Source organism: Bufo bufo, chromosome 2 (assembly GCF_905171765.1).
Source record: "Bufo bufo chromosome 2, aBufBuf1.1, whole genome shotgun sequence".
NCBI classification, from domain to species: Eukaryota; Metazoa; Chordata; class Amphibia; order Anura; family Bufonidae; genus Bufo; species Bufo bufo.
Window position 1 is genome coordinate 257,200,499 of NC_053390.1, and position 27,619 is coordinate 257,228,117.

The 27,619-nt window shown below is 43.6% G+C and overlaps 1 protein-coding gene and 1 long non-coding RNA gene across 10 annotated transcripts in view; one reads left to right on the forward strand and one right to left on the reverse strand.

Moving 5' to 3' along the window:
• Positions 1 to 4,192: 4,192 nt before the first annotated feature.
• The window catches only part of LIMK2 (LIM domain kinase 2), a 75,016-nt gene continuing 51,589 nt past the window's right edge, over positions 4,193 to 27,619 (reverse strand). For all 9 annotated transcript variants that reach the window (XM_040416477.1, XM_040416475.1, XM_040416481.1 and 6 more), the window contains 11 exons: positions 20,791 to 20,881; positions 20,492 to 20,655; positions 19,427 to 19,601; positions 19,229 to 19,315; positions 18,983 to 19,111; positions 18,776 to 18,832; positions 12,669 to 12,734; positions 12,380 to 12,554; positions 11,529 to 11,584; positions 6,617 to 6,774; positions 4,193 to 5,747 (listed from right to left, as the gene is read on the reverse strand). In XM_040416477.1, coding sequence (XP_040272411.1) covers positions 5,582 to 5,747; positions 6,617 to 6,774; positions 11,529 to 11,584; positions 12,380 to 12,554; positions 12,669 to 12,734; positions 18,776 to 18,832; positions 18,983 to 19,111; positions 19,229 to 19,315; positions 19,427 to 19,601; positions 20,492 to 20,655; positions 20,791 to 20,881 — 1,324 coding nt within the window. In that variant the 3' untranslated portion in view covers positions 4,193 to 5,581. The remainder of the gene's footprint in view (positions 5,748 to 6,616; positions 6,775 to 11,528; positions 11,585 to 12,379; positions 12,555 to 12,668; positions 12,735 to 18,775; positions 18,833 to 18,982; positions 19,112 to 19,228; positions 19,316 to 19,426; positions 19,602 to 20,491; positions 20,656 to 20,790; positions 20,882 to 27,619) is intronic.
• Positions 25,275 to 25,591, forward strand: LOC120988777. Its single transcript, XR_005776178.1, has 2 exons — positions 25,275 to 25,313; positions 25,478 to 25,591. It is a non-coding gene; the product is annotated as an uncharacterized LOC120988777 (long non-coding RNA).

Below are 27,619 nucleotides of genomic sequence, written 5' to 3' on the forward strand. Positions count from 1 at the left end.
ACTGGCCTTGGGCATCACCCTCTTTTGGGGCAGGCCTTTGCACTCTTGCTGACTGCAGTGTTTGCCAGGTACATTTCCCCCCTTTCTGGGCGGACTGCTTGCGTTCTGTCGCATGCCGTACTAGTCTTGTGCATAACTCCCTTCCAGGCTGCACTTTCGTAGATACTGTGGGACTCTGTGGCTGATCCCCTTCGCTGAGTGACTATTTTGCAGTGAGCGGACGTTCTTGTGCGCTCTGTGCGTTGTTTGCCTTCTCCTCCCATAGGTGGGTTGGCCTTCTCACTGCTTACGGGGCTGCTTGTATGTATGGCTCCCTTCCTCCTGCGACATACTTGTTTCTCTTTGGGTACGATGCTTGCTGCAAGCCTTGCACTCTTCTCTGAAGAGATCATTCTCTTCCACCTAACCCGGACGGGCTCTACTTGCTCTCTACTGCGCCGAGCTAGGCGGTACTCATTCTCGGGTTTGGATTGTATATTGCGGTTCCGTTGTCACGGTATCCACCATGCGTACCCATTCCTCCTCCCACTGCATTGCTTCCCTGTGCAAGCTGTCACATGGACGATAGTGCTGTCTGCAGCGCCCCTCAAATTCTACGTTAGCTCTGGCGGGACTACGGTTCCCTCGCCTACTACCATTTCCTCCTCTTCGGATGCAGTGTGGTACGAGTCCTTCCTATTGGCGCCCTCTGCGCTTCAGTTCTGCTACCAGGTTCGGGCCGCTCTCCTCGGGAAGGTCACCCAAATTCTCTTGGGTGCTTGATAATCCAGGTCCGGGGACCTCCACTTTGGGTTTTTCAGGGTATTCGCCTTCTGCGAGGCGGTGAACCGGGCATCTCACAGAGTAGCAGGTGTTCTGATTTTGAGCTGTCCTACTATGACTACCCTGTTACCCACTCCTCCTGTCGGTATGCCGGCCTCTGTCTCGATTATCTTTTTCTCGCCGGCTCTGTTTTGGCTCCCGCTTGGGGCATATCACTCCGATGTGGCTTCTGCCCTGGCCAGGCTTCAGAGGCTGTTCCTTCACTGCCCTCCCCTCTGGGGAGAACATGGTTGTTCACTTGGATGGTTTCGGTGTTCCTTGTGGCCTCGTACCGTCTCCCTCGTTCACACTGGCTGTACTAGCTGTGCGCCCATTTACTGGGTCTACCGCGTTCTGTCTCCCGCTTGGGTGCAGATTGCGTTTTCCATTCTAGGCGATGGTCCTGCTGTAGATGGTCTTAACTTCGCGGTAACTTGGGAGGACCACACTTCGGTCAGGATTGTCCTTAGATCTCCCGCACCAGGAAGGTAGAACCCCTTCCTCTGGTGGCAACATCGACATGGACTTTAGCCTGTCTTGTCCTGGAATCTGTCGGATGCTGGGCGGACCCTTTCGGTTCCTTCAGTCTGCCCTTCTGCTCCCCCACTCCGGGTGGATACGAGACGACGGGACCAGTTTTGCCGTACTCTTCTGCCCGTGTTACTGGTCCGCGCCTGAGCACATTGGGTTTTTTATTTTCCCAGGCGATTCCAGCGGGCACGCTAGTGTTCACTCCCGGCCGTGCTTCGTCCAGGATCTATTATCGGACTTGGAGTTCTTACCTGGGGTTCTGTGGGAAGCTGGGCGTTCCCCCACTCTGCCTTTCTCTCCCCATGGTTCTGTCCTTCTCCAGTCTGGCCTGAACCTAGGAATCTGTTCCTTGAAGGGTCAAGTTTCGGCGCTGTCCATCCTCTTCCAGCGTTACCTGGCCCCTCTTGGGCCTGTCAAGACCTTCTTCCAAGGAGTGGCTCTTTGGTTCCTCTGTACCGTCCCCCGGTACCGCCCTTGGAACTACATGCTGAGCTCTCGGCGCACCAAGCTTTTCATTGGAAGCTGTTACAGAAGTTCTCTCTACTCTTTCTGTCCTGTACGGTTGTGTTTCTGTAGCCATCGTATCTCTCAAACGGGTGTCTGAATGGCAGCCCTTCTTGTTCCGAGCCTTCTGTCCTTCCCCAGGACAGGACTGTTCACCGTCCCGTCCCTTCCTTATGAAGGTGGTATATGCCTTTTACTCAACGACGCCATCATCCTCCCCTTCCCACCACCGGGAACGGACAATTCACCGATTGGACGTTGTTCGGGCCTTGCAGTTTTACTTGGAGGTCACCGGCTCTTGTCGACGCTCGGTCTCTTGTGGTTCCAGGAGGTCCGCGCAAAGGTTTGACGGCCTCCAGGGTGGCTTTCCCTCGCTTCATCAGAATGGCTATAGCTGCGGTTACCGCACCAAGGGCAGAGTTTTGCCTTCAGGGTCACCGTTCATTCCATCAGTGCGGTCGGTGCCTCCTGGGCCGGAGACATTGAGATTCGGCCGCACAATTGTGCAAGGCAGCCACCGGTCTTCCTTGCACGCCTTACCAAGTTCTACAGGGTGCATACTCAGACAATGTAGCGAGATGCAAAAAAAAACGATTCCAAATGGGGTGGAGAAACACAACTCAGCCACAGTTTTATGGGTTTTGATTTTTACCGCATTCCCTGTACTGTATAACTGACCTGTTCCCTTCATTCTCCGGGTCAGTATTATTACAATGATACCACGTTTATATAGTTTTTATTGTGCTTTAATACTGAAAAAAATATAAACTTAGCAAATTTGTATTTTTCTTTTCATCAATCATATTCTGACCCCCATAAGTCTTTTATTGTTACACATACAGAGCTGAGTGAGGGCTCATTTTTTAGAGAGAAAGTTTTTATTGATGCCATATGGAATTTTTTATTTTTTTATTTCCATTACAGCATTCACCATACAGGAATAGATGTATATTTTAATAATGCAGGGATGTTGGGATGTGGTAGTGCATATGATTTTTTTTTTTTATATTTTCGTTTTTTTCTACTTTTAAAACATTTTTATTTATTTAAGTAGTCCTAGGTCAGGGATGGGCAAACTGCGGCTCTCCAGCTGTTGTAAAACTACAAAATCCCATCATGCCCATGACTGGGCATACTGGGCGTTGTAGTTTTACAACAGCTGGAGAGCCGCAGTTTGCCCATCCCTGTCCTAGGTGGTTATAACAATCATTAGATTGCTTCTCCAATACATTGCAGATTCCGCTTTGTTCTTCTAGAGCCCGGCCACCTGCAGGGCTCCACAGGAACTACAGCTAAAAACAAACTTCCCCAACCGCCGCATGGGGAAGCTATTGAAGCCCCTGCGCAAAGCCGCTTCAGATGCTGTGGTATGACTATGGCATTTGAAGAGTTAAATGTCTCTGATCGGTGTTAAAAACAGCAGAAAACCAGCTGCTACGGCGGCCAGGAGTGGGCTCCATCTTTAAAGACCTGACTTCTTCTGTACATGTACAGCAGCGGTTGGGAAGGGGTTAAATATCCAAGCATTAAATACAAGATCCAGTTATTGATTGTGCCGGGGGGGGGGGGAGAAATCACTTTAATAGCACTGTATTCTAACCCTCATTTTTCTTACCGACAGCCCAAAGAGCAGGTGAACAGTTGCACTTTTGACCATTCTTTGTTCGCTCCCGACCACTGACCTGTGATTAGCCAACACGCGAGCAAAAAGCTTGTTTGTCACTGAGCAATTCTTTAGGCTGGTGTAAACCAGAAAGTGCTGCTAACAATAATGACACTGCATGGGGACGAACAATCGCACTGACTGTCCATCCGCCATACAGAACCAATGATTGCTCCATGCTACTGTATATCGTTGCCGGCGGAAAATCTGCAAATGTAAACGGGCCTCGAGTCATTTAGAGTTGAAAAACTGTGGAAGATACTCTGATCAGCTGCCAGTGAAAGGTGGAAGCAAGTCAGGATAGACAAGAGACGTATAAATTTCCATGCTGCCATATACAAGTTATAACAGTAAACACACATTGAGAAAAGGAAATATGCAAATCTACATTGTAAAAAACATTGAAATTCCAGTTTTCATGTAAAAAATATGCAGCAGTTATACCAAGTGCTATCCAAAAAAGTGGTTTTAATCACATTAGCTTTCAAACTGGATTAAAGGGGTTGTCCAGCTTTTACCACTTGATGGCTTCTCCTCGGGATCTGCTGCAGTCTGACACCACGCACCTCCAACCAATGAACTCTTCAGGTGTATTTCCTGCATGGCCTCATCAACTTAGTGGACAGAGCTCATCTACTTCAATGGGAGCAGTGCTGTAGTGACTTCCTCTACGACACAGTTGATGGTGCGGTGTAGTTCTGGCACCCAAACAGCTGATTGGCACAAGTGCAGGGTGTCGGACCCTTGCTGATAAGCATATGATGGCCAATCCAGAGGACAGGCCATCACTTAATAAAAGCTTTACAACCCCTTTGACATCCAGTTTAATAAATATATAACAATCTTCCAGCTACTATAAATCTGATGCAGGAAGGGGAAGACCTATTCAAGTTTTTATGTATGTATGTGCCCTTAGAGAGGAGCTATCACCTCCCCTGACATGTCCATTTAGTAAATACGTGTATTCCCCATAACAGAACAATTCTAGAGTATCTTAGAGCTCTGCATTGTTCCATTCCTCTGTCATTCCTTCTAGAAATGTATGTATCACATTGACAACTCAGTATTATCAGTTGGGGGTTGTGTCTCTGCATCGTATCGTATAGGGACACACCCTTTTGTAACTATCCCCCTCCTCAACCATTGTCACTGTATTCATAAATTTCTAGCAGGAATAACAGAGGGACACCACAATGCACAGTTATAAGAAAGGATGCTCCAGAATTATAATTGCATGGGAAATGCAAGTATTTCCTAATGTCAGGCGAGATGACTCTCTGAATGTTAGGAGCAGTAATAGCCATTAGGTGATCTACCTATCCTAACGCGTGTTGTGGTTATATGTATGTAAGTGCTAGCGTCTTTGAAAACCCCCTGAGATATGCTTAGTTTGAAGGCATGGTGTATATGGCCTTTTCACATAGTCATGTGGTATTAGGCCATTACATAGTACCCATATAATCATATAGGCACTCCGTATATTGTCTTCACTTATTCCCTATTAATCTGTGAGAAACAAAGTGTTATCCTCCATCGCATGCCATATCCCAGAGAAGACATCGGGGAGAATACAGTGCCTCACAGAGGCACCATACTGTGGCACAGATTCTGAAATTTGTGTGTAGCCACAACGTCCATGCAGGTAGCAGTGCTTTGTGCATGGACCATTAAGAACTCATGGCATTGGTTATGCCACACATGCCTGATCGGTACAGGTCCCAGAGGTAGCTCATGTCCCCTGATCACCAATTCCCAGCCTCCGCACTCTAAATACAGCTAAATGCTCTAACATTAAAGTCAATGAAAGTCACGGGAAGAGCTTCTTACTGTATGCAGAGTGCAGTGACCTGACCACAATAGGCGAGGGTCCTAAAGTGGATCCCTGTTTTAGTGATAGATGCGGACCCTCTGGGAGGTGCATCTATCAGTCATATATGGATAGGCCACAAACATCTAAGTTCAAGGATTTTAGAAATGTGCTTATGACCTGTCTAAAGATTTAGTTATCGGCATATACAGTAACAACCACCAAAAGAAAAGTTAGAGAATGTAAGAAAGTTTTCACAAAGTGATCATCTGAGATCAGTGGCTTATGCTATCCACTGGAGAAGGCTGTTCTCGTGTCAGACCATACTGCAACCTCAAGTTGTGCTCCATAAACTCTAGTTCAGAGGGTAAAGGGATTGCCAGCTCCCCCAAGAACAGAGATATAGCTGTAAGCGTATCATGTAGATATGGAAAGTCTGGCCTACGGGACAAAAAAAAGAGAAGTTTGTTTTCGCTGAGAAGAAAGGCAAAGAAAAATGCTTATAGAGGGGGATCCCTTAAAGGATAACTGTCGTATTATATATTTTTTTGGAGTATTGGATTGTGGTGATTAATATCTCCTTGGTGGCCCTATTTCAACTTTTCACTGTGTATTCAATTACCCCTTAATTCCACATTTTTGTTCCCTGTACTGCCTAATTTTACCTGTGCTTAAAATAGGGTTGCTAGGCATGGTCCTATCTGTTGAAGGACGGAGGACGCAGAAGCAGGCTGCGTGCAAGGTCAGATTACTGACAGCCAGGGACTGTAAGTAAATGATTAAAGCCAGGTCCTCCCCAGCAGCTGATAACAGTGCCTGGGCTGTGTGCACTTCTCCCTGTCCCTGCGCTTGGCAGACGCTCCCTCACTCAGCAGAGCTGGAGAATGCAGAGTGGAAGCAGCGCACACCAGGGAAGGGAGATCTGCCATCTGCTCAGTGTATAAATGAAAGCAACATGTGGTAAGAGGACTCCTTTGTGCTGCAGGAGATTAACCCTTTAGGGGGAGGGCTCTGGTTACTGACACTTTTGGGGGGCTATTGTTACTGGCTAGTGAGGGCAGGCGGGATTAGCCTCAGGGTGAGGGCAGTGGTGGCCATCTTAACTGAATAGTGAGATTGCAGTTTTATGCAGACTGCTTGCTAAGGGCTGAATCTTATTAAATATGGGGTAAGTCAGTCTAATAGTAACGGATTCTGGAATATCATGTTATTAGTAACTACATATATGAAAATTGAAATTAGGGTCTAAGTGTGACAGTTATCCTTTAAGGAAAGAAGTAATAACTGAAGACAGTAGAGGGATTTATTACCTTAGGTCAGACTCAAGTTGACAGCAGGACGTTGCAATGGGGTAAAATCCTGAGGGACAGTCGTCTGAAACAAATTTCTCCCAGAATAGGCGGACATTCAGGCCATAGTCAATGGTGCGTGGTAGGCAATCTGGATCAGCATAAACTTGTCCAATAATCTGGAAAATCAAGCAGGCCGTTTGTCCTCTCCAAGGTCTAGCTACGTATACATACATCCCAGTCATAGCACCCTGTGGTACGGAAGCTTGTAGTAGGACAATTTTAAGCCACTTAAAAGGGGTCATTTCCCAAAACATATTCTAGATTTTTCAAACCAGCACCTGGATCTGAGAAATTTTGTATAGCCAGTGAGATATTCAATAAAAATCTATCTGTATAGCGCCATCTGCTGTTTGTTCTTATCCTTATTTCTCTGTATCAATCATTGCATAACCCCTCTAAAAGGTAACTTCCACCCGTTACCAGTTCTTTCTACCTCTAAGGCCTCTTTCACACGAGCGTGTCCGGATAACGTCCTGATGCGTTGCGGCAAACCCGCGCGAGTAGGTACGCAATTGCAGTCAGTTTTGACTGCGATTGCGTTCCATTGTTCAGTTTTTATCGCGCGGGTGCAATGCATTTTGGACGCGCGTGATAAAAAACTGAATGTGGTACCCAGACCCGAACTTCTTCACAAAAGTTCAGGTTTGGGTTCAAGGTTGTGTAGATTGTATTATTTCCCCTTATAACATGGTTATAAGGGAAAATAATAGCATTCTGAATACAGAATGCATAGTACAATAGGGCTGGAGGGGTTAAAAAAAAAAATAATAATAATAATAATTTAACTCACCTTAATCCACTTGTTCGCGCAGCCGGCATCTCTTCTGTCTTCATCTGTGAGGAATAGGACCTTTGATGAAGTCATTACGCTCGTCACATGGTCCATCACATGATCTTTTTTTACCATGGTGATGGATCATGTGACGGACCATGTGATGAGCGCAGTGACGTCACCACAGGTCCTTTTCCTGTGCACAGCAAAGATGAAGACAGAAGAGAAGCCGGGCTGCGCGAACAAGTGAATTAAGGTGAGTTAAATTATTTTATTTTTTTTAACCCCTCCAGCCCTATTGTACTATGCATTCTGTATTCAGAATGCTATTAATTTTCCCTTATAACCATGTTATAAGGGAAAATAATAAAGATTGCGTCCCCATCCCGATTGTCTCCTATCAACCATGCGTGAAAATCGCACCGCATCCGCACTTGCTTGTGATTTTCACGCAGCCCCATTCACTTCTATGGGGCCTGCATTGTGTGAAAAACGCAGAATATACAGTTGTGGCCAAAAGTTTTGAGAATGACATAAATATTGGAAATTGGAAAAGTTGCTGCTTAAGTTTTTATAATAGCAATTTGCATATACTCCAGAATGTTATGAAGAGTGATCAGATGAATTGCATAGTCCTTCTTTGCCATGAAAATTAACTTAATCCTAAAAAAAACTTTCCACTGCATTTCATTGCTGTCATTAAAGGACCTGCTGAGATCATTTCAGTAATCGTCTTGTTAACTCAGGTGAGAATGTTGACGAGCACAAGGCTGGAGATCATTATGTCAGGCTGATTGGGTTAAAATGGCAGACTTGACATGTTAAAAAGGAGGGTGATGCTTGAAATCATTGTTCTTCCATTGTTAACCATGGTGACCTGCAAAGAAACGCGTGCAGCCATCATTGCGTTGCATAAAAATGGCTTCACAGGCAAGGATATTGTGGCTACTAAGATTGCACCTCAATCAACAATTTATAGGATCATCAAGAACTTCAAGGAAAGAGGTTCAATTCTTGTTAAGAAGGCTTCAGGGCGTCCAAGAAAGTCTAGCAAGCGCCAGGATCGTCTCCTAAAGAGGATTCAGCTGCGGGATCGGAGTGCCACCAGTGCAGAGCTTGCTCAGGAATGGCAGCAGGCAGGTGTGAGCGCATCTGCACGCACAGTGAGGCGAAGACTTTTGGAAGATGGCCTGGTGTCAAGAAGGGCAGCAAAGAAGCCACTTCTCTCCAAAAAAAAACATCAGGGACAGATTGATCTTCTGCAGAAAGTATGGTGAATGGACTGCTGAGGACTGGGGCAAAGTCTTATTCTCTGATGAAGCCTCTTTCCGATTGTTTGGGGCATCTGGAAAAAGGCTTGTCCGGAGAAGAAAAGGTGAGCGCTACCATCAGTCCTTTGTCATGCCAACAGTAAAGCATCCTGAGACCATTCATGTGTGGGGTTGCTTCTCATCCAAGGGAGTGGGCTCACTCACAATTTTGCCCAAAAACACAGCCATGAATAAAGAATTGTACCAAAACACCCTCCAACAGCAACTTCTTCCAACAATCCAACAATAGTTTGGTGAAGAACAATGCATTTTCCAGCACGATGGAGCACCGTGCCATAAGGCAAAAGTGATAACTAAGTGGCTCGGGGACCAAAACGTTGACATTTTGGGTCCATGGTCTGGAAACTCCCCAGATCTTAATCCCATTGAGAACTTGTGGTCAATCCTCAAGAGGCGGGTGGACAAACAAAAACCCACTAATTCTGACAAACTCCAAGAAGTGATTATGAAAGAATGGGTTGCTATGAGTCAGAAATTGGCCCAGAAGTTGATTGAGAGCATGCCCAGTCAAATTGCAGAGGTCCTGAAAAAGAAGGGCCAACACTGCAAATACTGACATTTTGCATAAATGTCATGCAATTGTCGATAAAAGCCTTTGAAACGTATGAAGTGCGTGTAATTATATTTCACTACATTACAGAAACAACTGAAACAAAGATCTAAAAGCAGTTTAGCAGCAAACTTTGTGAAAACTAATATTTGTGTCATTCTCAAAACTTTTGGCCACGACTGTAGAACATGCAGCGATTTTCACGCAACGCACAAGTGATGCGTTGTGCACAGCCCCATAGAAATGAATGGGTCCGGATACAGTGCGGGTGCAATGCGTTCACGTCACGCATTGCACCCGCGCGGAATACTCGCTCGTGTGAAAGAGGCCTAAGGCAAAGACTGCGGGTGAAAAGGCACCTGCCGCTGTTACATTTCATACATGGCAATGTCATGTGACAGGGCATGGACATTGCATCATGAAGAGGGCCAGAAACCAAAAGGGACTGGATGGTGCCAGCGTGGTTACTTCCTGCATCTGTATTGAAGGAGATCAGACTCAGAGTGATCTGGCTGAGTGTGATCTACATTGAAGACTACATTACCCAGGTCCTTCCGATCTCACTGGCAGTGATGCACAGAATGGAGTCTTCACACTGCCTGACTTTTAGAAATGTGAGATCACGCTCAGCCTGGTTGCTCTGATTCTGTCCAAAAGGACTGAATATAGAGTCAGAGCGAACATGAAGACTCCACCTCTAGAAAAAAAGATGTGGTTGCCTTCCCACTAGCAAACCACAATCTATTAGCATATAGGGCACCAATATAAATGGGAAACACATCTTAGGAACTAGGGTCCGGACCAGAGGGAAAAAAAAAAAAAAAAAAAGAAGGAATGCTCAGGGGGCCGTTAGGAGTTATGCCAGGTATGCAGAATACATTCTTAAACTCATGAAGGTCCTTTTTAAGTAAACATCACTTTGCTTAGGGCTCTTTCACACCTGCGTTCTTTTCTTCCGGCATAGGAGTTCCGTCGTCGGGGCTCTATGCCGGAAGAATCCTGATCAGGATTATCCTAATGCATTCTGAATGGAGAGAAATCCGTTCAGGATGCATCAGGATGTCTTCAGTTCCGGAACGGAACGTTTTTTGGCCGGAGAAAATACCGCAGCATGCTGCGCTTTTTGCTCCGGCCAAAAATCCGGAACACTTGCCGCAAGGCCGGATCCGGAATTAATGCCCATTGAAAGGCATTGATCCGGACTTAAGCTAAACGTCGTTTTGGCACATTGCCGGAGCCGACATTTAGCTTTTTCTGAATGGTTACCATGGCTGCTTGGACGCTAAAGTCCTGGCAGCCATGGTAAAGTGTAGCGGGGGAGCAGCATACTTACCGTCCGTGCGGCTCCCGGGGCGCTCCAGAGTGACGTCAGGGCGCCCCAAGCGCATGGATCACGTGATCGTATGGATCACGTCATCCATGCGCATGGGGCGCTCTGACGTCATTCTGGAGCGCCCGGGAGCCGCACGGACTGTAAGTATACCGCTCCCCCGCTCCCCGCTCCTACTATGGCAACCAGGACTTTAATAGCGTCCTGGGTGCCATAGTAACACTGAACGCATTTGGAAGACGGTTCCGTCTTCAAATGCTTTCAGTACACTTGCGTTTTTCCGGATCCGGAGTGTAATTCCGGCAAGTGGAGTACACGCCGGATCCGGACAACGCAAGTGTGAAAGAGGCCTTAGAAAGTTCAGTCATATTTTTAGTGACTGAAATCTAAGCTCGGATATACATACTTCACCAATGTGATATTCTCACAAGCATTACAGGGTGTTGATGAGTGACCCAACAAAGGCTTAGTTATACGTTCTGCAAAACTGTGCCAATGAAATGAAAAACAAGCCCTCATACAGCTACGTTGATGGAAAAATGTGGAGCGAGTCCAGTGAAATCCACGTGACGGCTTCAGCCAATCACTGGCCTCAGTGGTCACACCACTGCATAGGTCATGTGTATTGACGTGACATCAGTCCCACTACATGGTAAACATAGACCAGTGGTGCACCAAGAGTTGATGCTGGAATAGCAGGGGATCTAACATGGTAAGTAATGTTTCTTTTATTATTTTAAGGAATTTACAACCATTGACTAATGGTTGATCCCAGAATACCCCTTTAACAGATAGTAGTGTATACTTTTATAATGTTACTTTCATGGTTTGTATAATGAAGATGCCAAGGTTAGGGTTTTGTATTTATTGAACTGTATCCTTCTTACCTCACACAGGACAATTCCAAACGAAAACACGTCCACCTTCTCGTCATACTGTTTGCCTAGTATTGAACAATACAGAGTAAGATTCACATTCTAAAAATACTGTTTCCTTTGTTCTGAAGCAAATTTAAAAGAATTATATATATATTTATTATTAACAATAATGTAAATGTGTAGAAGGCTGGTTCTCACTCCCCTTCCCTTAAAGAGGTTGTCTGGTTTACGATATTGATGAAATATCCTTAGGATAGGACCTCAGTGATGGCTAACCTCCAACTCTCCAGCTGTAGTGAAACTACGACTCCCAGCATGCTCCACTCATTTCTATGGAGTTCTGAGAACAGCCAAGAAAGTACATCTTGGGAGTCGTAGTTTTACCACAGCTGGAGCTCTGGAGGTTAGCCATCACAGGGATAGGCCATCAAATGTCAGATCTATGGGGGTCTGATTTCCGGCACCGCCCCCGGCCATCAGCTGTTTGAAGAGATTGTTAAAGTGCTCTCTTCACCGTTTACCTGCTTGCTGTAGACACTGCAGCGGTGAGCAGTGGTGATTATAGCTCTTCCTTCCCATTCACTTGAATGGCACAGAAGAGCTCTAGTTACAACTGCTCGCTGCTATGCAATGTCGATGGCGAGCAGGAAAACAGTGAAGAGATCTGATATTGATGACCAATCCTGAGGATAGGTCATTAATATCGGTAACCGGACAACCCCTTTAAGTCCCATCCCCACCTGTCCCTTGGTTGAACTTGAAGGACTTATGTCTTTTTACAACCGTACTACGAACCTATGTAATACACAAAACTCTACAAATATGATACAAAATCTAAGATGCATTTCATCTATCGTTACCATTTAACATTTCTGGTGCCATCCAATATGGGTTGCCCACCACAGTATAACGTTTCCGGCGGTTAGTCTTCTGTAGTGTCCGTTTTTTTGTGGGTGGCTTTTCTGGTGGGGGTCTGGGTTTCTCTTCCACAATAAGCCTGGACAGCCCAAAGTCTGCAACCACCACAGTGCCATCCTCCAAGAGAAGATACAAAAAACCAGCTCAGCAACAAAGATTTTATACATATAGAAGCTAAAAGTACAAAAAATAAAAATGAAAAGGGAAACACAATCAGAAACTGTACATTACCAGTTTGATGAGACAGTTGTGTGAGTTAAGGTCTCTATGGATGATGCTCATGGAGTGAAGATAAGCCTGAAAATAAAAAAAATATCAATTTATAAGGTTAGTGTAATGAGGTATTCGCATCTTATAAAGTGATAAGAAAAATAGGTATGCACTCCTCCTAGTTCTGCATGCATTATATAAAACAGATAAAAACAATATTAAATATATATACACTTCCAAAAAAATATATAAAAATAAAAGAAAATTATAGATGTACGATTCCACTATAGATTGTAATACATGATTGTATGAATAATTGCTTTGTTCTGTAAAAATTTGGTACTATAATTAATTGATTCTATAAAATAAAATATCACACAGCTTATAATCACTTCATTCATACAAATCATCCAGAACAATGCTCTAAACGTCACCTGTATGGTATACTGACATACAATAACTCACAATATCCAGTGTATATTGAATCAAATCATTGTACAGTCCCATAATTCATATTTAGTTTATATCCTTAATTTCAATCCACATATCATAAAAATAATAAAATGTTGATGATCAGATCGCTGTTAATTGATAAGGAGCATGTATATATGGAGATATATTTCAATATCACACGTATTCTCCAAAGAATATATAAATCGCAATTAGTCCATCATTAGTTAGTTCAAAAATATGTGGATATAGTTAGTCCATAATTACTACTTCACAGTTTTTAGAAGTCAAGGTAATAACTCTGCAATATTCAATCAGAGAGTGATTGGCTTTCGTCAGTAATCAGGTGTTTGTGTCTTGCCTGGTTCAAAACTCTCCGCAATACTTAGTGAGAAGTTAGCCGATTATTGCCATCAAACCAAACTAAGTGCTGGTATTTTACCTCGTTCGGCAAGAGTTCATATCACCGTCATTATTTAAAATATTGTTCACTTACTTGGGGTGAACTCGCAGTCCTGAGGTGTGTGGGGTTGTGCACTTACCCCTCCTCCTTTTGTTTAAGCGCTGGGTGATTTTCTCTTTGCGGAGGTTCCTATTGCAGTGAACTTATATGTTGCGAATCTCCTCCTGTTTCTCTCCAACAGTTAGTTTGTATCTGGCTATAGCACACCACCTCCTCCTTCAACTCAGAGAAACCAGCAGCGGCGAGTTTGCTTCAACATTGACACTAACCTATATAACTCAGGTCCAGACCATATAAAAAGGAGTATAGATATATATTGTGTAATCAGCAGACGCGTTTCGGAGCACTAGCTCCTTCAGTGGCTTATCTAACAAATATAGCGATACCATCCTTTTATAGTCTTCATTGTTTTGTGAAGTAATTAAAAAGCTGGACTGGATTAGCCCGCAATTGGGTTGTGGATAAAACCTGTGTATAGATCAATTTCATAGGCTTTTGTTTATATTATATTATTTTTTTCACTGCAATATTTTATATCTCCTTCTTACATATATACAGCTTCGTTATTCATCTATATATTCAAATATTATTTTGCCCTAAACATAATTATCAGTTTTTTCAAGTCCTGCAGTTCCTGTGTGGCTTCTATGCATTTTTTTTTGTTTTAATGCATTTTATTTAGAAATATTTGCATTATAGTTTATTACAGGTATTTGAAAATAATGTTATAATGAGAATACACTTGAACGTAGATCTATGACAGAAGTATTCCAGAATTTTGAATCACTACTACAAAAGCAGCTGAAACAGAGGTGGGAAATTAGATCATTGAATCAATACATTTCAAATGAAATATTACCCAAAGGGCTCTCTATAATCAAATATCCAGCACAAGATTTGTGCGGTGAGGAATTTGATAGAGAGTGGGATTCCCTTCTTAAAAAGCAATCGTTGGCATTAATGCAGATGATAGTAAGACGAAGAACAAATTAGAACAATTAACATTACGAATTAATTCAATGAAAGAAACAATTGATAATCTCCCACATGATGAGGAACATAATAAGTGGCAAACACTTTAGAACAGATCATTAACAAAAAACTAATACATTTAAGTAAAGTAGAAATGAAGAACCACATCACATTATTGATGAGGATATTCAAAGAGATGAAAACCATCAAAGAAAATCACAAAAGATAGATTATTACCCAAAAAACAAGCAAGATAATACGAGAAAGGCACAGGTGGAAAACACAAAGGAATCCAAAGTGATATACAATATACCGATCACAAATCGTTATGAGGCATTAACCGAACACAGTATCATGCACGATATCAATCACAGGTACAATTTGAGATACAATGATAAGAGTCCCAGACCACATGTAATGCAAAACGTACGAATGGCACAATCACAAGCGACACCTCATCATCATCACTTACAGACCCATTTAGGACCTTATTCAGAACAACCACAAAAAAAAACAACCCGGAGAATACCTAGAAAATGTATCCAACAAAGACAGCAGCAGGAATACAACCAGATAGAAGACACTATCCTTAACTTGAGTAAATGTGTATTAACTGAAGCTCAGATCAGTTTGCTAAATAAAGGTTTAAAATTTGCCCCTACAACATATTTAAATAAATTTGATACATATATAGGTATTGAGAAATTCATAAGAAAATTATGTTTTAAAAAATATTTTGAAAAAAACCCTTGTGAGAGGGACAGATCAGTGCCTTCGATTTTTCAACACACAGGATTAAGACAAAGATCTAAAAATATATCCGAAACAGGAAATTGGACATGAGATTGCCACATTTAGGAAAAATGTAGAAGTGGATATAAGAAAAATAAAAAATTCTCCATATAGATATAATTATTTAATAGAACAAAAAATAGCACTAAAAAGGTTTCAAAAGATGGAGGATATTACCATACGCCCAGCGGATAAGGGCGGAGCAGTGGTAATACAAGACACTGAAAAATATAATAATGAATGTAGAAAACAACTTATGTCTCACATATATTCAATTAAAGAAAGACCTGACTAGGGATTATAAGTAAAGTTTTAGTTGATCTATGTAAGAAAGGAGTTGAAAAAGGTGTGCTATATGAGCGAGAGTTTAAGTATATTACTGAGACAGAACAGAGGATTCCCATGTTCTACTGTCTCCCTAAAATCCACAAAGATGCTAAAAACCCTCCGGGCCGTCGCATCATGTCAGGCATAGGTTTAATCTCTTCAAATCTCTCACAATATCTTGACCAAATTCTACAACCATATGTAAAAAAAAGATACCATCGTATAATAAGGACACAACTGAGATTATTACAGTAATGGAAAACCTACAATATCAACCACATTGGATTTTGGGAACTTTAGATGTAAGATATATATATATATATACACACACGGTGATTAATCATGAACAAGGGTTGGAGGCTTTAAAAAAATATATAAAAAAGATAAGGTACATCAAAGGAGGATCAGATTGAGTTTACAATAGAGGGTGTACAACATATCCTCACCCATAATTATTGCTGGTATTGTTTTTTTCTTCAAGCACGGGGCACCGCCATGGGTACCAGGTTAACCCCCAGTTATGCAAAAAATTTTATGGCACAGTGGGAATATGAACCCATCCAACCACAACTGGGGGAGTGTCTGGTACTATGGCATCGCTATGTCGATGATATTTTGTTTATCTGGGATAGAAGACCTTTTGGAATTTTAAATATTATTACAAACAATAAAAATCTGAGGTTTACTCCCAAAATTAGTACTGAACAAGTTGAATTTTTGGATTTACTAATTTCAGTGCAAGAAAATAAGCTGATATGTAGCACATACCAGAAATCAGTTGCTAAAAATAGCTATATATTTTATACACTAGCTGCCACCTACACTTGTGGCTAATGAACATCCCCGTAATCCAATTTCGCCGGTTAAAACTAAACTGCACCCTAGAAACTGATTTTGAAGAGGAAGCTAAACATGTTGAAGGAATTTACAACCAAGGAATATCCACAGAGTATATTACAATCCTCTTTAGATTAAGTCAGAACAATGAAAAGAGATTTTTTTTTAAGCAGAAAAAGGTTAGTGATAAACAAAGGAAGAAATAAGGAGGATCCTTCCTTTTAACTCTCAATATAAAAAGATGGAGGATAATAAAAACACACTGGCATCATCTACTTAGAGACAAAATTGTGGGTCCTCTTTTACCCACTTATCCCAAAATTACATATACTAGAATACCACCAATAGGATTAAAAGTAGCTCCAACAACTTAACGTGTAGAAAGAACTAACACGTTAACAAAATGGGTAGATTTGAAAGGCTTTATTAGATGCGACAAATGTGAAAACTGTAAAATCACCACGGACTGTAAAAAACCAAATGGGTATATTCCACACAAGATACAATGTCCATGTAGGAAACAATACATAAGGAGAACAAAATGCTCTTTAAAAAATAGGATTTCAGAACACAGCCAATATTCGGAATGGTTTTGAAAAACACACAGTATCCAAACATTTTAAGGAGTGTCATAATAAAGACCCTAGTGTGCTAACATATGTAGCAATAGAGAGAATCAAGCCACATTGGAGGGTTGGAAATCATGTCTCGTGCTGAATCAAGAAGAATTTTTTATTTTAATACATTACCACCCTCTGGCCTAAATTCCGATATGGAACTATTTGGGTTCCTTTGAGGCAGGGTATGGGCCCGGGGCCAATGGGATGGGACATTGAGGTCCGGCTGTTTTATACTAGCATCTCGATCTCCCCCTGGCGCTGGGCCCTCGGGTCATCTGATGAAATACATGAAGAGTTGTCGAGCTCACTTTAAGAAATATATAACCTTCTCTGAGATTTAAAGAGGACCTTTCACCAGTTTGTACTTTAGAAAAGCGATAACTTACACTGTAGCCCATGTTCAGTAGATGTGATATCGCAATTTTTTTTCTTGTTCTGTTTAGGCGCCCTGTATGCTAATTAATATCATTGGAACACCGGAGGAGGAGACATCAGCTTTTCTCCGTGGCCGTTTCTTCTGTCCGGCTGTGGCTCTGTCCAATCATAGCGGAGCGCATCACAGCCACTGAGAAAAAACAGCTCACATTCTCCCTGGCTGTGACGCACTCCGCTGTGATTGGACAGCGCCACAGCCAGATAGAAGAAATGTTAGTTGAAGAAACGTTGGTTAATTGAAGAAATGTTGGTTAGTTGAAGAAACGTTGGTTAGTTGAAGAAATGTTTGTTAGTTGCGTTCCCATACCGGAGAGCAAACCGCAACAGGTTGTTGGAGTTCACGACGGATCCGTCTTGGCTATGTTAAAGATAATACAACTGGATCCGTTAATAACGGATGCAGATGGTTGTATTATCAGTAACGGAAGCGTTTTTGCTGAACCCTGCCGGATCCAGTAAAAACGCTAGTGTGAAAGTAGCCTAACTAATGATGGACTAATTGCGATTATATATTCTTTGGAGAATATGTGTGATATTGAAATATATCTCCATATATACATGCTCCTTATCAATTAACAGCGATCTCAACATCAACATTTATTATTTATTCGATATGTGGATTGAAATTAAAGGATATAAACTGAATATGAATTATGGTACTGTACAATGATTTGATTCAATATACACTGGATTTATTGTATGTCAGTATACCAAACAGGTGACGTTTAGAGCATTGTTCTGGATATTTTTAATATTGTTTTTATCTGTTTTATATAATTTTCCTGCGTGCAGAACGAGGAGTGCATACCTATTTTTCATATCTCTTTATAATTTTTTTCTACTGCGACTGGTAAGGCAGTCACCCCCATTATCCATCACGTCCTAGTATGAGCCCCTGTACTTTATTACATTTTGCATCTTATAAAGTGATGGCATAATAGCTAGTATATGAAATCACTAAGATTACACCTGCATCTCCTTCACTTTTTTCCCTGAATGGTGGCGCCGTGGCACCTAGCTCTGCAGCTCCCTGTGGCTAGGAGTGCTGTTGTGTAGGGAAGCTTTACATCAGCGCTGCACCTCCTAATTTTCAGCATTGATGGGGATCACAGAGGTAGGACCTTCACCGATCATAAAGGAATAGCATATCCTTGCCATATGCCATCAATTTACAAGACGAAAATACCTCTTTAAACACACCATATCACTACAGCAAAAGAATAAAAACTTACCATGCCACATGCAATGTCCTTAGCAAATGAGACCTTCTGCTGCCAAGGACATGTGTCCTAATAAAAATTTAAAAAAAAGCAGATACCATGTAAAATGATCCATTAGCTTTGAACATACAATATTCATATCCTAATATAACCTTTATTTACTGCATGAAAAAAAATCTAACTAGAAAGGCCTTCCGCTACTACATCTCTATGGCTCACCCCTCTTAGGAAATCCTTTAGGGTCCCACATTCTATATATTCAGTCAGCAGATTCAGCCTTCGATCCTTATAGAGAACCCCAATAAATCGCAGCACATTGGGATGATCCAGGGACCGCATAACCTTTACCTGAGAGACAGAAAAGATGACATAACTGGTTAAAGGGCAGATCATCAGTAATATACAGTAGATTCATAAAAAAGATGATCTGTGAAGAGATCCGCTTCTAAGCATTATTCTTCCTACCTCTGTAAGGAATGTTTTTTGTGTCTCTTCATCGAACTGTATTAACTCTTTCATAACCATCACTTTCCCAGTGGCTCTGTGTGTGACCTGTAGACACAACAATTACACATCGTTGTATGGCAGCTATATCTGCACAACGTGAAATATGCTCTAAAAGAACAACTTCTGTAAAAAAATAAAATAAAAAAAAAAACAGACCATTATGGCTCGACCAAAGAAACCTTTTCCTAGTTCTTCACCGTGAAGAAGTTCACATGGTCGAAAGATCTGCTGAGGTCCACCTACAGCACAGCGAAGTGACTCTGACCGAGAAACACAGCGAGTGTCTTTGGGAGAACAGGGTCCAGGGGAGCGAGTGTTACTGCTACTGCGCCTAAAAAAAGCAGCAGAACCGAAAGATAAATCATTTCTAGTGAACACATCGGACCTGGATAGACAATATAAAGCCCATTGAAATGAATGAGCTGCAACAATATCCTCTTTTTCATACTACTTTCTTTTCTAAAAACAGGAAGAAGCCATGTCCACATATGTACTTGTATTTTGTCCTCCAGAATGTATTCATGCCAGAAATCTGGGGGATCCCATTACAATGAAAGAGACAAGTTGGGCATTGGCCTGTCTGGCATATGCCGGAAAAGAATACTGGAATTAAAAGCCCATGTGTGGACATAGCCTAAGAAATGTATAAGAAAAAGGCAAGTGATCACATATCAGTGAACGAACCATAGAGAATGATGGTGTACAAACAGCACAGAAAAAGAAGGTGCTACTCAATGGATATTGCAGTAGACTGCACACTAGTCTATGGTGATGTGTAGTCCCGTAGGCATTTCTCCACTGATTCCAACCCAATATTACCGCAGGTTCGAAAGTGTTGGGAGACACATAAAAGCAGCATAAAGCATAGTCCATCAGCCTGCAGCTTCCATCCAAAGAGATGAGGCATCTGTTTCACATTACGTGAAAATTTCATTTCTTCACCGATTTCCACAGTAGACTACATGCTACAAAGTACATGTCCTGATAGACCACATGATATATTTGCACCAAAGATAATATTCAGGAGACATGGTGGTCCAAAGTAGAGGGAAAAAAAATGGACAGAACTGGAGAAACAAACATTAGTAGAAGACAGTAATATAATTAGGGGATTAAGTAGTCGGATTAAAGGTTTCTAAACTAAACAAAGCAACATTAAAAGCTAGTAATCTGAACAGTGCTAAGATACTGCAATAAGGCAATTAAAGAGAGCAAACTAACCGGATGGAGCCACGCTTGGCATTACTTTCTGAGATGCTTTTTCCCTCACGTTGGTGCAATGAGGGAGATTTTGGAAGAACTCTAATCACTGGGGAGATTGGTGGAGGGTTGTGCTCTACCAGAAGCTGCAGGGTCCGGTCTGTGCAGTTAAGCAAATTATCAGCCTGGGGAAAGTGTGAAGGAAGGAGATAACAATAAGCAAATTATCTAACCCACTATTGGTTGATACATTATTTTTAGAAGCCCCATATAAAACACATTAGCCTTTATCTTCACAACAGGACCTGGAAAATGCCTACCTCTTTCTGTGGCATTGTACTGACAGGAGAGCCATTAATTTCCAAGACGCGATCTCCTAGGTACAGCAGGTTACGAGCTTCAAGTGTCACCCTGTAAAAAGAATGAAAAGCTATCATGTTTTTAAAATAAAATAAAAATAAATGATAGAGATTATATATATATATATATATATAAAAACGTACAATATCCTCGAGGGAGGACAGAAATGAAAATAAAAGTACAAAACCATAACCTATAAAATGAGGTTGTATAGGTAGAAAAATACATCAGTTTTTACAGTTGTATGAGTATTATAGCAAACGTCTATCATCATCAGCTATCATAAGTTCTTGGTAGCAAATAATAAGACAAGACATGCGATCATCTAGGAGATACATTAAAAGATGGAAATAGTCACTATTAGGTCATGAAACCTTTGAACATTAAAGAGGGTTTAAGGAGAGGTGCCCCACACCCGCTGGGATTTATCGACACGTTCAAGAGTTTTATAACCTGTTATTTCATATGGAAGTATGCAATTTACAAGATTCCTCCATTGTTATAAGGAGTGGTGTGATGTGGTAATTGTGGAACCGATTTACCCAGTATCTCCATTAATAACCGTAACAGTTCTGTTCAAAATGAGGAAACAAAAGGGCATAGCAAGCATTATTGGGAACCCTGCCCATATGAAATAGACACACTGGGATTAAATAACACTGATGGATAACACAAAGTTAAATCATTTTATTATTTGCGGCAGGAGAGACTCCTAGGTGAGAATGTTGCACCGTTACGCAGTCCTCCGAGGAGAGAATCTGCGTTTTCATTTAGATTTAGCTATACTAGGTTCATATAGCAATTTGGCAGAAAGCAGGTGGGTGTATATGAAAGACACCAAGGCTACATGCACATGACAGTGAAAAATGGCCGCGTGACGTCCGTTTAAGTAACGGCCATTTCTATCACCAATGAAAGTCTATGGGGCTATTCACATGGCTGTTTTTTTTAAACGGCAGTGAAAAAAATAGGATGTTCTCCGAACCAGACAGACCCCATTAAGATCAATGGGACTGTTTTTAATGGCCGCTTAGACAGGAGTGAACCAGTCTAACGGCCGTTAAAAACTGGTACACTAGGACAATGTGTAGGAAAATACTCAGCTCTTCCTCTGCCACGCACAGAGGTAGTTGCTCCACTCTTCATTGAAAAGCACCTGCTGAAGGACCTGCTCTCAGCATGAGGACGTCACAAGACGCTCATGCTGGGAGTGCACAGAGAAATCATCATGCTGAGCGCAGGTCCTTCAGCAGGTGCTTTTTAATGAAGAGAGGACCGACTGCCTCTGTGTGTGCAAGTGGATTTTTTATTTTTTTGCTAAAACAAAACATTACAGATGAGGGCCACTATGGGGGACATCATTACAGATGAGGGCCACTATGGGGGACATCATTACAGATGAGGGCCACTATGGGGGACATCATTACAGATGAGGGCCACTATGGGGGACATCATTACAGATGAGGGCCACTATGGGGAACATTATGTGTACTGAGGGCACTGCAGGGGTTGGGATCTTTATCCAAAAAAAAAGCCAATGAAATTCATCCATTTTTGAAAACTGGATGCAAAACAGCCAGACGGCTAGAAAATGGATGCACAAATAGCTGAAAAATGGCAATGAAAAACTGACCGGGTGTCAGTTTTTTTTTTTTACGGTTGTGTGCATGCAGCCTAAACCTCAGACCGTGTGAGAGGCGTATCCCAATCAAAGGATAAGAGGAAATTTACTTAAATGGAATACATCTGAACATTTTATCAGGGATCAAAATGAAAATGAATCCTTAAAGGTGTTTTCCGGGATTTTAATATAGAAGAAGATCTATCATCAGGATAGGTCATCAATAATCAGATAGGTTGTTGTGCCGGGTGTCGGACTTTCGGCAATCAGCTGGTTGAAGAAAAACCTGCGATCCGTGCTCGTTGTCGACATCACTGTGGTGAGCAGGTGTAATTACAAGCCGTCCCATACATGGCCGTTCAAGTGTATAGGAATGAGCTGTCCCATAGAAGTGTCGGACTTCCGTCCATCTGATATTGATGACCTATCCTAAAGATAGGTCTCAATATTAAAATCCCGAAAAACCCCTTTAAGTTCCATAATTGTTTTGTGAGTAGCAGTAAAGTTCCTAAAGATCCCCAAAAACAGAATCCCCAAAGATCTAAAAAAATGAATAGCTGATATCCCAAGTTAAATGAGAGGCCAGAATTACACCATAAAGGAGTTTGAGCTATATATGCAATGAAGTGAGATACCAGTTTAGAATGTGACCAAACTTGTCTAGTTAATCTAAGGATGGGTAGGAGGGGCCTAGGTCTACAGTCCTCGGTTCTAATATAGGCCACAGAGCCTGCAGCGGCAAAAAATGAGCTTAGTGATATTGAGAATTAGGAAATGGAAAGTCAGATATCCATTTTTATATAAAAAGAAGCTGTCTTGCTAAAAAATACAGAAATTAAATCAGGCACCTAGTGCCTACTAACTCTTTAGGTCTTTGGAGCGTTGCAAATTTTTGTTTAGGTCTACCCAAACCGCACTGAAATGTCAAGAACAAAGAGTTAACCTGAGTAAAGAATCGTCTAGTGCTCATCATCACATAAGGCTGAAAAAAGACATCCGTCCATCCAGTTTAGCCTGTTATCCTTCAAGTTGATCCAGAGGAAGCAAAAAAAAATAACTGAGGTAGAAGCCAATTTTCCTCACTTTAGGGGAAAAAAAATCCTTCACGACTCCATTCCATTCATTTTCAGAAAGTTATTCCTTCCAGTTACAGAAAGAGGAAGTAACTTCCATATTGTACATTTAGCTCTGAGGTAGTGTAATGAGGGAAGAACTTTTTAAATCATAAGATAACGAGCTATCCGGTGAAATAATAATCCCAAAGTATTTAAAGTGAAAGTGCACGCGCGTGATAAAAAACTGAATGTGGTACCCAGACCCGAACTTCTTCATAGAAGTTCAGGTTTGGGTTCAAGGTTGTGTAGATTGTATTATTTCCCCTTATAACATGGCTATAAGGGAAAATAACGAGATTTTTGTATAACTTACCAGTAAAATCTCTTTCTCGCTCTTTCCTTGGGGGACACAGAAGACCTTGGGTATAGCTCATCTCCATAGGAGGCGTGACACTAAGTGAAAACTGTTAAGCCCCTCCTCCTCAGCTATACCCTCAGCCTGGAGAGAGAGACTGCCAGTTGCGTGTCCAAGTAGTGAGAAAAGGCAAAGTCCAAAAGTGGAACCAACAAGCCAACTACCCAACGGGTAAAACAACTCGGAAACCGTGTAAAGAAAAAACAAAAGAATGGGTGGGTGCTGTGTCCCCCAAGGAAAGAGCGAGAAAGAGATTTTACTGGTAAGTTATACAAAAATCTCGTTTTCTCGCCCAGTTTCCTTGGGGGACACAGAAGACCTTGGGACGTTCAATAGCAGTCCAAGAGGGGAGGGACCACAGCACCAAGGCGAAGCACCCGAAGGCATCAAGAAACCGCCGCCTGCAGACCAGGCGGCCCAAGGCAGCATACGCCGAAGCCCGAGTATGCACCCTGTAGAACTCGGTAAGGTGTGCAAGGAAGACAGTGACCGCCTTGCACAAATGCATGGCCGAAGCCTAATGCCTCCGGCCCAGGAGGCACCGACCACTCTGGTGAAATGAACGGTGACACCAAAAGCAGAACCCTGCCCTTGGTGCGGTAACCATAGCAATAGACACTCTGAGAAAGCGGAGGAAGCCACCCTGGAGGTCATCAACCCTTTGCGCGGACCTCCTGGAAACACAAGAGACCGAACGCCGACAGAGTCAGAGATCTCCAAGTAAAAACTGCAAGGCCCAACAACCTCCAAACGGTAAAGCGTCCGTTCCCGGGGATGGGAGGGAAAGGATGAAAGCCTCGTTGATAAGAAGGCAGATACCACCTTCAGAAGGAAGGAAGGGACAGGATGGAGAACAGCCCTGTCCTGGAAAAGGACAGAAAGCACAGAACACGAAGGGCCGCCAATCAGGCACCCGTCAGACATGATGGCAACAGAAACACAACTGTACAGGACAGAAGGAGTAGGGAGAATTTCTGCAACGGCTCCAAGGGAAAGATTGGAGCGCCGAGAGCTCAGTATGTAGTTCCCAGGGCGGAACCAGGGAACGGTACAGAGGAACCAAAGAGCCACTCCGTGGAAGAAGGTCATGACAGGCCCAGGAGGGCCAGGAAACGCTGGAAGGGGAAGGACAGCGCCGACACTTGACACTTCAAGTAACAGAGTCCCAGTCCCTGGGTCAGGCCGGACTAGAGAAAGACAGAACCAAGGGAAAGAAAGGCAGAGTGGGGGAATGCCCCGCTTCCCACAAAACCCCAGGCAAGAACCCTAAGTCCGACAACCAAACCTGGACGAAGCACGGTCGGGAGCGAACACAGCGTGCTCGCAGGAATCACCTGGCAAGCGGGAGAAAACCCAATGTGATCAGGCGCAGACCAGTAACACGGCAGAAGGGTCGGAAAAAAAACGGTCCTGTCGGCCCCCGAACAACATAGTCCCGTATCCAACCGGAGTGGGGGAGCAGAAGGACAGACGGAAGAAATCGGAAGGGTCCGCCCAGCATACGACAGATGCCCGGACAAGACAGGCCAAAGTCCAAGTCAATTTAGCTACCACAGAAAGGAGTTCTACAGTCCCGATGTGGGAGATCCAAGGACAATCTTGACCGAAGGGTAGTCCTCCCAAGTTACCGAGAAAGTAAGTCCAGCAGGACCATATGCCCAGAATGGAAAGGCAATCTGCACCCAGCGGGAGGACAGAACGCGGTGGGCCCGGCAAACAGCTAGTACTGCCAGTGAGAACGAGGGAGATGGTACGAGACCACAAGTAACACCGGAACCATCCAAGTGAACAACCATGGGGGGGGGCAATGACGGAACAGCCTCTGAGGCCTGGCCGGGGCAGAAGCCACATTGGAGTGACAAACCCAGAGCGGAAGCCAAAAAACCGAGCCGGCAAGGAAAAGCAGAACCGAATCCCCGCTACTCTGTGAGACGACCTGCACACCGCCTCGCAGCAGGCGAATACCCTGAAGAAACCAAAAGTGGAGGTCCCCCGGACCTGGATAATCGAGCACCCAAGAGGAGTTGAGTGACCTACCCGAGAGGAGCGGTCTGAACCTGGTAGCAGCAGACTGAAGCGCAGAGGGCGCCAATAGGAAGGACCCATACCACACTGCATCTGAGAGGAGGAAATGGTAGTAGGCTAGGGAACCGTAGTCCCGCCAGAGCCAACGTAGAAGTCGAGCGGCACTCCAGACAACACTCTCGACCCCGACCGGTTGCGCGGGGAAGCAATGTCACGGGATGACGAATGGGTACGCGTCAAGGGACCCCGAACACTCCCCAGGTGGAAGGGCCAACGAACATGGTGGGTGCCGACACAACGGGACCACACCAGAGAATGAGTACCACCCAGCTCGGTGCAGTAGCGAGCCAGCAGAGCCCGTCTACGTATATACAAGATATACAGCTGTGAATACATTGAGCATTCATTGTTGTATGTTGGACAACACCACCTTAGGCTCATACAGGTGGACAGAATGATCTCTTCAGAGAAGAGTGCAAAGCTTGCGACAAGCAACCTCACACCAAGAGAAAAAAGTATGTCGCAGGAGGAAGGGAGGCATTCGTACTAGCAACCCTGCAGGCAGTGAGAAGGCCAACCCACCCACGGGAGGAGAAGGCATACACGGCCCAAACAACGCACAGAGCGCACAGCCACAGCGTCCCACAGTATCCACGGAAGTGTAAAGTGCAACCTGAAAGGGAGTTATGCACAAGACCAGTACAGGCATGCAATGGAACGCAAGCAGTCCGCCCAGAAAAGGGGGGAGAAAGGTACCTGGCAAACTCTGCAGATGGCAAGAGTGCAAAGGCCCGCACCAAAAGGACCTAGTGAAAGGGGGGCATGCACCGAATTATCCTAGCATTAAATGATTGTGCAATAATCCACCCAACACCGAATTTCGTGAGAGTGCAACTACTCCGCCAATGAAAGGGGAACGTCCAGTACAGCATATACAAGGACAGCCGTGAATCTCGTGAGCGTGCAAAATTCCACCCATGGATGAGAAGTGGTCATGCACAAGGCCAGCATGCACAAGGGAGTGCAAGCAACGTATTCGGTGAAAGTGCAATGATCCTCCCAGAAGGGGGGGGGAGGGGTGCACATGGCCAGCATCGCATCCCAGGAGAGCACGAGCATCCCGCCATGGATGGGGGTCATGCACCTGGCCGACAACGTACTGGCGCAAGAACAAACTCAGTCAGTGAAAGTGCATGAATGTCGCCTGAGGAGAGGAGGCATGCCCACGCCGGCAGCAATCCAGCGAGAGTGCGGTACACCGCCCACGGAAGGGGGGGCCATGCCTATGGCCGGCAGCGGATCCGGTGAGAGTGCAAGCACCCAACCATGGAAGGGGGTCAGGCACGTGGCCAGCAACCTAACGCGAGAGAACAACCCCAGCCAGTAAGAGTGTATGTATGCCGCCTGAGAGAAGGAGGCATGCTCAAGGCCGGCAGCAAAACCAATGAGAGTGCAGCATACCGCTTATGAAAGGGAGTCATGCACATGGCCGGCAGTGAATCAAGTAAGAGTGCAGTGTTCCGGTTATGGAAGGGGGACGTGCACATGGCCGACAGCGAACCCAGTGAAAGTGCAGCGTACCGCCTAAGAAGGGGGTAACACACATGGCCGGCAGGGAATCCAGTGAGAGTGCCGCTTTCCCCTAAGGAGGGGGGTCGTGCACATGGCCAGCA